This window comes from Erigeron canadensis, chromosome 4, assembly GCF_010389155.1.
Source record: "Erigeron canadensis isolate Cc75 chromosome 4, C_canadensis_v1, whole genome shotgun sequence".
Taxonomy (NCBI): Eukaryota; Viridiplantae; Streptophyta; class Magnoliopsida; order Asterales; family Asteraceae; genus Erigeron; species Erigeron canadensis.
In genome coordinates, this window is record NC_057764.1 from 32,348,611 (window position 1) to 32,360,108 (window position 11,498).

General features: G+C 34.0%; 1 protein-coding gene and 1 long non-coding RNA gene across 2 annotated transcripts; one reads left to right on the forward strand and one right to left on the reverse strand.

Moving 5' to 3' along the window:
• Positions 1-628: 628 nt before the first annotated feature.
• LOC122597425 (protein FAR1-RELATED SEQUENCE 7-like) lies at positions 629-2,970 on the reverse strand. Its single transcript, XM_043770021.1, has 3 exons — positions 2,325-2,970; positions 736-2,237; positions 629-661 (listed from the first exon to the last, which is right to left on the reverse strand). Exons 1-3 carry the CDS (start codon positions 2,968-2,970, stop codon positions 629-631), a joined length of 2,181 nt encoding a protein of 726 aa, XP_043625956.1.
• A 7,475-nt stretch (positions 2,971-10,445) lies between these two features.
• LOC122597823 lies at positions 10,446-11,046 on the forward strand. The gene is made up of 2 exons (XR_006323470.1): positions 10,446-10,526; positions 10,654-11,046. It is a non-coding gene; the product is annotated as an uncharacterized LOC122597823 (long non-coding RNA).
• Positions 11,047-11,498: the final 452 nt, after the last annotated feature.

The window sequence follows — 11,498 nt, forward strand, 5'->3', positions numbered from 1 at the left end:
TTCTACATTTTTCTTCTTTGTTTATACACAGATTGTTGGTTGAAAAGGGGAAAATGGGTTTGAATACATATCTCGATGGAATATTTCATTGTTTTTAAGCAGCTGTAAAGTGATATCAACAACATGTGTTTGAGGAATTGTCCCTGTAACATCGATATATGGGAGTGGCTATTGGGATCTCACTAGAGTTTATGTCAAGTATTTCTTTCAATGTATGTCAAGTATTCGATAAAATGTCACAATGAACATATAAACTCCATTGTATTATGCAATGATGCTATTCGAAAATCTCAATCTCATTGTATTATGTATACTCCATTGTAATATCAGTGACATTCAATCTCTAGTGAAATGCATTTTTTGCACTTTTTGTTGTATGGTATGTAATTGTTTTTTTTTTTTGTTCAATAAGTCATAATGCTCGTTCTTCCCAAATGCCATAAGTTGTAATGTAAGAAATTTAAAAGAAGTTTAGCCATAATTCAAACATGGACCAACAAACAAGTTGTACTGGATACCACAGCAAAAATGATAAGTATTTGACATGTCAATAAAAAGATACAAAAAAGCTGCTTCAGGACTAGCCATAAAATGTGATCTTCAATACGGCTTCAAGCTCAAGAACTTGTCATCCTTTTGTTTTTAGCAACGCATCTTCCGCCTGATACAAACAAATTAGTATTAGATTACAAAAATCATCAACACAAAAGTTACAAATTAGAGTATCACTAATACCTTCTTTGTTGGGCATCCAGTAATGTAATGACCCAATCCCTTACAATAAGAGCAAGTTTTCATTTTTGGTGCTTCTAGTGGTGATTTAATTCTACTTGCTTTTTTAGGACGTCCTTTAGTAACAGTTGGAAGTAGAGGATCCCGGACAAGCATTTGAGGCATCACGTTTACTTGTGAACTCTCCACATTAGAAGCTTGGGGTAGGTTACCAACCTCTTTGGACCCTTTTCGATTTGTTTGTTCTTCCAAAAAGTTCAACAACAAAGTATTTAGCTTCTTTATCTCAGAAACAGAGTCTTTTGCTTGTTCAATTGCTTTCGTAGAATTTGATTGAACACACCATAATGTTAAGGCGCTAACTCCACTCTCACTATTTATATCGTGGAGTTGTATGCTACAACCATCCTCCTTGTACCTAGCATCAAGTGTCCACCTAGGTAAAATGTAGCGATCCAGAAGACTTTCAATATGCTTCTTCTTCAACACATATAAGATGTGCTTGCATAGTATTCCATAAGTTTCAAATTTAGCACACGAACATGTGACATTTACTTCACTTGAGAAACAAAAATGAACCATTCGCCAATACTTCTTATCAGTATCTAGTTGCCCAACCTTATATATAATCGCCTTGGAACTTTTGGTCAAAGTTTCATGAGTTAAGTTGTTAGTTGCTTCTATCCACTCCTTTTTGAAAACTTCAAACATATTTTTAGTATAACGTGCACCTGCTTTTGCTTCAAGTGGATTGACAGATGAAAGAACTGGCCTTGTATTCATTGTCTGAAAATCTTCATCTTCTTCTGCTCGCCTACGACACTTAACAGCATTATCATATTGGACAACAAACTCATTCAGCATGGTATTTGAATTAACATAGCCATCAAAAAAAGAATGAATGCTCTCGCTTCTACCACTTGTTGTCATTCCAGCAAAGAAAAAATCTTTTAAAAAAACATTAGCCCAATGATGACGTTGCTTGTACATCTCCACGATCCAACTTTTCCTTTGAAAGTTAAATTGACCATCCATATCTTTCCAGCGGGTTTCAAATTCCTCAACTGTATCACTCTTTACCCATTGTCTATATGCTTCTTGAAAACCACTATAACGGGATTCAATAGATGGGATATGTTCTGCCTCGTGTCTACTAATGTGCCATGAACAATAACGATGTCGGGTGTTTGGAAATTCCTTTCTTATAGCATTCCCGATAGCTTTATCTTGATTAGTGATTATTGCAGACGGATGTTTGCCAAACATGCACTCCGAGAACTGTTTAAATAACCATTCAAATGTTTCTTGTTTTTCATTCTCCAACAATGCGCCGCCAAAAATGATAGATTGGCCATGATGATTCACACCGACAAATGGAGCAAATGGCAATTTAAACCTATTTGTCATGTATGTCACATCAAACACAACAACATCCAAAAATTTCATATACGAATCTCTTGACCTTCCATCAGCCCAAAAAAGATTTCTAGGAGACCCGACCCATCCTCACACAGATCAACAAAAAAAATACAAATTAGGATCTTTTGCTTGCTTCTCTTGGAAATGTTTTATGACCCCATAAAACTCTTTACCTCTATATTGTTTTCGTTGCACTGATAAGACATCAGCAACCTGTTTTGATGTAACATCATTTTCTTGTGATCCTTTCATTTTATTTACGACTTTCTTTATGTGACAAGGTCTCAATCCAGTCTCGTTGAGTTCTGTCATAAGAGCTTTGCAAGCCTGTGTGCGATGAAGCTTCCCATGAGAACGATGTTTCATTACTTTAGTCGGGGTACTGGTTAGCTCATGATTGTGTGCATCATAAAATCTATCAACAACCCATTTCCCGTCTTTACGTTTAGAAACCCGAAACATGGCTTCACAACCGGTCCTTGATGGTCTGCGGCGTTTCTTATCACCTTTCATATCCTTAAACCCTTCTTTATTGCACACATAGATCTTCTGATACTGCTCCTTCGTTATCCTATTCTTGTAAGTTTCGTGAATCCGTATACCAAATCCATGTAAAAATGCATATTGGTTATAGAATAAGTATGCATCATCTGGAGTATCGAAAACCATTCCTATTACATCATTATCCCCTTCGTTATCCCCTGTTTCACTTTCAAATTCTGAACTAACCAAATACCCATTTGCATCGATTTCATTTATTAAATGTGTTTCACAAGGTTCATCCTCTATAATAATCTCCATATCCTCTTGGTTATCCATTGTCTATATAATTGAAAAATACAGATATCATTATACTTAAATTAAAGAAACTAACTATACAAAAAAAATAAATTAAACTTGTTATTTTATCAAGAATACAATACCTGTATTTTGGAGAAGGAAATGGAAGAGGATCAAGGAAGCGAGTGAACGAGCGACTTTTGGAAAATATATGGAAATATTAATTTTGGAGAAATGGAGGTGCAAGAGACGAGAGTGGACTGCAAATCGATGTAGAAGGGGGTTTTGAGGGAAAGAGGTGTTTGGGAATAATTATAATGTTTGGGAAATCTGACTTTAATTGAAACGACGTAGTTTTGGGGTGTTCCTCATTTAAGGTTAGATGGGGGACAACCCCATATTCATTTTCCCCATATGATTTTTTGTAACATTTTGTTGTTAAAAAATAATAAAAATAACCATATTCCTGTCTGTTCATATATTTATGCAACTAATGTTCACAAATAATTATATTTGTTCACACATGTGCAACTAATTTTCATAGATTTTCATATCTGTTCACATGTGTATGGAACTAATATTCATAGATTTTTATATTTGTACACATATGTATGCAACTAGTGTATATTAATGCTAATTATTTATTACAAGCATAGTGCTCGCACGTTGCGGCGGCTAAAAAGTGATGCCACTATAAAAGGAAGTGGTGGAGATCAAGGGAGGCGGTGGAAAAGGAGGGCGGTGGCGAAGGGTGATAAAAGGTCGATAAAAGTGTGTAATGATTATAGAGAGTGAGGATGAGGGTATATAAGAGTTTTATATTTAAATAGGGGTATTTTGGGAAGAAAAAAAGTGCTGAATTTTAAGAAATCCAATACTCTTTATAAGGGAGTATAGATGATCACTTATAAATTGACGTGATAGTAAAATTAGAAATTAAAGTTGATAAAGAAAATTACAATATAAAGTGAATGTCTAATTGCATTTGATAAAATAATAAAGTACTCGTAACAATTAACAAACACATTTCACGAGGCACTCCCAACAGAATTCAAATGTAATAGTAGTAAATTAGGAACATTTACGTCAAATTGATTGAACGGTTAAAGTTATTGAGAGATTTATGGGATTTAATATTCATTTTTAATCTAATAAAAAATGTATATAACAAAAATACCCTTATAGATTATTGGTTCTCATAGTTCTTGACAATTATTTGGTTCTCACAATAACTCAACTCTATATATATATATATATAAAATATGAATGACTGTATCTTTGGATTTGTTCTTTTTGAATCAATATCATATTATGTATGTGCACATGATGTTGATTATATTTATTAATATGGTGATTTGTTGTTGTATTAATAAAGTTGTATTCCAAACATTATGTGACTTTTTCCAGAATTATTTTGTTTTGATGGTCATGAATCAATAACTATATGTTATTATGATTACAATAGAAAAAACTCAGTGGAATTCTTCATTTTGTTTTGAAGGAACAGATGTTTTTTGTGCTGCAAAATTTGGTTGTGGTAAATTCTAGCCTTTCTCTTATATCAATTTCCTCAATTTTAGTATGTATATCATATATGTCGTGAAGTTAACCTCACTTGATTATTTTTTCCTTCTTCTGTTTGATTTCCAGGGATTTATTTTTAATCCATTTTATATTTTCTGCTTTTGCATACTTTCTAAGGTCCATCTCTTTACCCTTCATTATTTTCTTATAGACTTATAGTCTGAATTTTTTTCTATAAGTTTGGATTTGATAGAGTTATAGGTTTTTAGAGCTGAATTTGTATATGATTAAAATGTACAGATTGTTTAGATATTTATTTATATATTAGCTCAAAATACGAATCATGGACTGATTGCTCAGGTTTCGATCGTTTAGATATTGTTCAAAGTAAGCAATGGTGATGGTCTTCAAATAATAAGAAAAAAATAAAAGAGAAGATAGAAGAAGTGTTAAAAATCATTCTTGGTTAGAGGGTTGAAAATCTATCCCGCCAAAAACTTATTCATGGTTGGAATGTACATGGCTAAAAATTTATTTAGTAGCTTTAATTTCTCAATGTAGGTCTATTTACTTATATCTTACAGATAACAAGGTGGGCGGTTTAGAGAATGGGTCAAAATGGGTTTAGGGTTATGGTATATGTCAAAAAGTATGCTACATTGATTTTTGGAGATCTTCTTAAAAGTGTGTTAACATGTTTATTTAATTTGTCTTTTTATTTGGTTTAGTTGAACAGAATTCAGTTGGAGATCACGTGGACAAGTCAGATAAGTGAGTTGGTTTAATATTTCTTGTGTATGTAAACTATAGCTCTCCAGTTAGCGGGATTGGTAAAGGGTCAAGACGTCGTATAGCTTGAAATCTGCCAATATTTAGTCCTAAGTCCAAGGTTGTAAATAACGTTCGGCGGTCACTAGGCGGTCGACCATCTTTAAGGTTAATACCAAATCATTTTTGTCCATGTTTTTTTTAACACTCGGCTACATGTGACTGTGCCACATGCTTAATATGTGCTATTTGATTGTTAGAGAGCTGCAAGTTGTCGACTCAATGGAATTCACATGACAATTTGCATCAAAAGATTGATCAAGGGACTTCCATTGAACATACCTTATACGTAATGGTCGCTCCGTGTGTAAGTCTCCAAGATTCAACTTTTTTATTTTCACGAATCTTTACTATCATATATGTTACTATGATTAAGTAGTTAAAGCTACACAATCTTATAGTTTAGATGGTGAATTGGTGAGTATTTATTTATCAATGCTCTTTAGAGTTATAAAATACAACACCATTTTGACCTTTTTTTTCATAAAATATGAGTGAAAACTGCCGACTACATGTAGCTGATGAAGCTGCGTTTATGAAGACGAAGATAAAGTAGTTAAAAGGAAAAGAAAAAAGAGGGCCAAGAGTTGCATCAATGGCATAGGCCTTACTATCAATGGCCTTACCATAACCATTTATGTGATACTTTCTGCAATACTGCAACTATCCATATGTGAAAAATCATGGTTTTAAGTTAGAATGTTAGTTGATTTTTTAGCTTACTTTATAAGATATGTGAAATAGTACTTGCCCACAAAATATGCTTCTTTTGTATACATCTATCTATTGATATCTGTAATTTTTTTTCTTTAGTATGGCTATCGATATATATGTAATAATGAAATTTGAAGTTGAAGGATAGTGTTGGTATTGCTCATCTTACTAATCTATTAAAGGAGATTCTAGCATGACTTAAGCCATAGTACTTGTCAACCTGAGAGATAGTCCACGTTAGTGTTTTTGGGTTAAAGTTATTTTTTAGTGACATAATGCTGTTGTAAGCCTCTTAGTTAAGATGTTAGTTAAGTTCTAACTATGTTTCAAAACTTAGTTTGTTTGTTGCAGAATGAATTTGCAGCAGGATTGTCTTGCCAAGGACGAATTTGCAGGTACCTTTTATTCTTTTCCCGTGCACAAAAAACTTTTTAGCCGAATTAGTCTCCTCCAAAACTTGAAAATTACCTTTATTTTACTTAAATCAATACATAATCTTTTCTTATGAGTGTACTAACCTGATAAAGATACCCTATCAAATCATAAGGTCAAACAAGAAAGCTTAAATCTGGTAGTTTCCAACACCAATCTTGAGAAACAAGATTTTCAAATTAAGCTTTGTTGGTTCCCTATAAAAAGCGAAATTCCATACATCTTCTTCAACAATTCAAATACAATTTTCTTTTCTCATTCCTCAAATACTCTTCTCGATCTGCTTTTAATCCAACAACCAGGTAAGTTTCATTCCAAAAAAATATTCATTGTTTTTTATATTTATTCATATCTTTTAGAAAACGTTTGACAAAGTTATTGTTTTTTGTTAATTTTGATCTATACAAATGCATGAATAGAATATCTTTTGTAAGTTTTTCTATTGGTTTCTTCATCTCCATCTTTTTTCAGTCCTCCAATTTCATCAATTGGTTTTTAGGTTAATATTGATGTTGCTTTGTTTATATGTACATGTAATGTAAGGTGTCTAAGTTTCCGAAAAGTGGGACGCAAATTAGTCTTATCCCAAAGTTCAATCAAACATAATTGATACTTTCTATTTATTAGAGAATTTAATTTTTAGTTGTGTGTGTTAATTTATTGTATTGATTTCATTTAAAGTCGTTAAACTAAAGGTGATTTGTTTTGTATTTTTTAGTGATGGTACAAGAGTCGTTCTAAGAATCATATGAAGAATGGTCTCCTGGTCGAGCACAAACTAGCAGGTATTGTTCATTCTTCCATCAGTGTCATTTTGCAAGGTGGGTTGTTCATCACTCATCAGTGACTTAATGTTAACACCCCGAGCTAGGGCTCGAAATATTACGGAAATCATATAGCACAAGGAGGGATTATCGTAGGCAACTAAATGAAAATAATGAATTCGGTGAATCCACAACAAGTCAAATATTCATACAATGCACAAGGAGCAAATGACCATCAAAGTTTACAAAAGAGAATTCTAGAGATGGCTATCGATCCTAAGCATTAGTCAAAAGTGGGCGAATGAATCCTTGATCCATAAAGTCCATGCCCGAATCCAAAAGCTACACCAGATCATGCATCACATCCTTGAACCACCTGATTACCTGAAAAGTGTTCTACAAGTCAACACGAGGTTGGTGAGTTCGTAGTGGTGGTCCTAGAGGAGCCACCGACAATAACCACATATCATAAAAGCGAGAGCAGTCATCGCATACGAGTAGACTTACACGTCATCCAATCAATGCATCACAATAGAATAAGCGTATAAAAATAACCAATGCAATGTCAATGTCAATGTCATGATGCAAATGATATGTACGCCAAACCGAAATGCGAATGATAAGTGTGGCCATCATGCCATCTATGCAACGATACTCACAAGTCATCACCATGACCAATGTGGCATCTCAAAAACATCGGCGAATATACGTCTATAAACTCGGATGACCAACACCAGTGTATACGTCTATACTTGGATAAACACATTTGTCTCAACAGACAACCAAATCATCTCAAAGCAACCAACACAATGCAAGCCCAACAATCCATCAATCCAACATCCAATAACCAACAATATGATCAAACTATACATACATACACTTGAGAGGGCTTGCTTTCAAAGAGTCCCCGATGTTTGTATACAGGGTGTACCAGCGGCTAACCCTCCACATCTCAAACCTTTTGAAAGCGAAGTCGACTTCCATGTATGTACATCTAACCTAAATATAACCTTTCTCAATACCAACATACACAAAACAATTCAATTCATCCATCAATCATCATTCAATCAACAAACAACTAATTCAAACAAATAAACACACAATGTACACTTTTCAGCCCGAATCTCAATAGAGTAGGGGGATACGAACTCACCTTGATTGGCTAAGAGAGGTTAATACGAATTAAAACCAACTAAAGTTGTCTTGCGTTCACTTCACGTCCACCACCTATCATTAGTATCATATTTGATTATCAACACGATTCATTCACGTCTTAACACATAACGAAAACAATCCTAGCTAGGTTATCAAGAAGGATTACAATTCTAAGCGACTCCCGAACTTGATAAAGTTGTTAGAAAGTCTAGGTGAGGTCTAAACCAAGTTTAAGTCGGCCACCACGTACCAAAGCGTTAGTAACTTCTCCCGTGTAAGGACTTAGACACAAAAGACTCGACCTTTTTAGAAATGGGGGAGGTTTCATCCCAAATGAGGGTTATTACAAGAAACTAGACTCTTTCACGAATCCAACGATAGGTCACACATCTCGATTGGACTTACGGTTTGAGAGATACGACTATTTTAAGAAACAAATGAGTTTGCGATGTTCAGGGGTCAGGTGCGGCGCACCAGAAGGGTGGTGCGACGCATTTTTTGTTCAGAAAACTCACTCAGACCCTGGTGCGATGCACCAAAGAGGTGGTGCGACGCACCTATGCCCAGTTCAGTTCCAGATCATCCAAACACGAACCAAACTCGACCCAAACTCAATTTTTGACCTAGAAATCGATTTAGGAGGCTTCGAGACTCATTTTGAAGCATAATTAAACATACCTTAACATAAATAAACATAACCCACCTTACAAATCCATTCCATAACTCAAATCAAACTCAAATTCTTGAATTAACTTCCTAAAACCCTAAATGACACTTGCAAGCTTTTCGACTCGATTCAAGACCCGAATCCACTCGACATCAACTAGAAACAAGTAAACCAAGATAAAATAAAGGTTATGAAACAAGTTTAGCTTACCAAATCTTCACCTAGCACTCAAACCCGAATCTTGACCCGTATGGGATGTTTTCTTGCACCTTGGAGCCCAAATCTTTGATATGGTGTTATTATGATGATAAGGTTTATTATTCTTGCAATTTCCAAGCTTGAATAACCATAAACTAAGAATTAATCTAGAGAGAGAGAGGAAAAAGAGTGTGTGGGTGTTCTTGTGAGTAAAGTAGAGAGAGAGAGATAAGAAAAATGAGGGAAAGGGAAAGGGAAAGAGATAAGGTGGGTGGGGGAAAATGGGTTGACTTGCTTAAGTCTTGGGTCTTAGTTTTTACCCATGGATTGACCCATCAACATAAAACTAGTTAATTCATAACCCGCAACATATCATCTAGCACACCGTCAATTGACCCAACGAGTATAAAGTTAGTCATTTAATCACAAGATAGACCTAAAGATATCATTAATTTCAATAATCCATTAAGTTACACTTAAAGTCAACGGGTCAAAATTCACGGATGTTACACTTAACACCTTGAATAGTTGCTTAAGTAGTGGCTTTCTGGGTTTTATTGAAGTTGAATGTCATACTTCAAGCTTGGTCAGTGCACAGTTCCTAAAGAGATGGAATTATGGTCACCTGGCCAATAAAATGGGTTATGGGTATCTGGCAAAAAACATGTCGCATGTATACAATTTGTTTTTTTGAGGATTTTCTTTTGTGACATATAGTATATATTCGATATCCGATTAGTAATCATTAGTATAAGGTGAAAGGAATATTAAGGGCTACAAAAGTGGGTGCTCTTGAATTCTGGCTTTTGTTACGGTCTTTAAGTGAGTACTTATGGTTTTTAATCGGTTGTAGTTCATTGAAAGTAGAGATAAAGAAGGATTGAAAGAGCTTTGGAGGGAAAGACTTATTAAGTGTGGTTGGAAAGATGACATGAAATCTCTTTGCAGGTTCCTAATAGTTTATAATTGATTACTAGCGTTAATATATACTACTGGGTCAGAATAAAGTCTGAAAATAAGAGTGGTTAAATTTTCCACAGCTGGTAGACAAGAGACAAGGAGTTAAAGGAACACGTAGATAAGGTGAAATGTGCATTTCCACTCTCATGCTTAAAATTTTTAAAGCTGGCTCATATAGACTTGGTTGTTATGAACTTTTATTGGCTCAGAAGATCGTAGACAGGGATGATTTATGACCAGGATGTTTATTCCCTTTTTTCCAGGGTTATGATATTAGTTTTCTTATGATTGATTACCATTGTGAAGAGATGCAGAAGCATAAGCTTATCGACTTCATTGTGCAATTCATGGAAGTAAGATTTCAATTATATTTATGGGGCCCTTTATAGTGGTTTCATTTACTTCATGTGGCTAATAGTGTTGATGATGGAGAAAAATGAAAAGTCATAATCTGATATGATTCCGTAACTTGATTTGCAGGATATTGATAAAGAGATTAATGAACTGAAATTGTCTATGAACACACGAGGAAGATTAGTGGCAACTGAATTTCTGAAGCAATTATGAGATGTGTAAATGCAAAGATGGCGGTCTAAATCTAAGTGTTCATTTGATTGGAGGAATTTTTATATTGGGCCAACATTGGATAAATTGGATCCCATGGAATGTATTTAGCATAAGAGGTTGGGCCGTTGGGAATGAGCTGAAACTTGGAAATAGACAAGATTACAGTCTTGATGATTTTATGTCAATTGCATGTAATTGGTAATATGGTGTGAATGGTTTACGGAATATGATTTTAGTCAATGGCATGTGGTATTGTGGTTTTGGTTAAGAATTACTACAAAATTTATAATACATATAAACATTGATGGATATACTCTAGCACTATAGCTGTGTGGATCGATGTAGATAAAAGGTTAAATGTTACAAAACATATTTAATATATATGTTTAGGATTTAGGATTAGGTTATAGTTGTTAAACTTTTACAATTTGATTATTTTTGTTACATTTTAAATTATAAGTTACCTTATCATTTATTAAGTTATAACCAATACATGTAACTAATGAAATTTCTTTTATACGTCATTAGATAAATATGTAACGTCAACAAAATTTTATTACAATGGCTATCAATTGACGGTGTTTCTACACGGTTTAAAACTAGTATATATATATATATATATATGGGTGAGTTATTTTGAGAATTTCTAAAAAAAGAACTCAAGAACCATTTTGGACCACACATTCTTTTTCTCTTTCTCTCTTCAATTAAATAATAAAATTCACCCAAATCATTCAAAATCTTCTAACTCACAAACC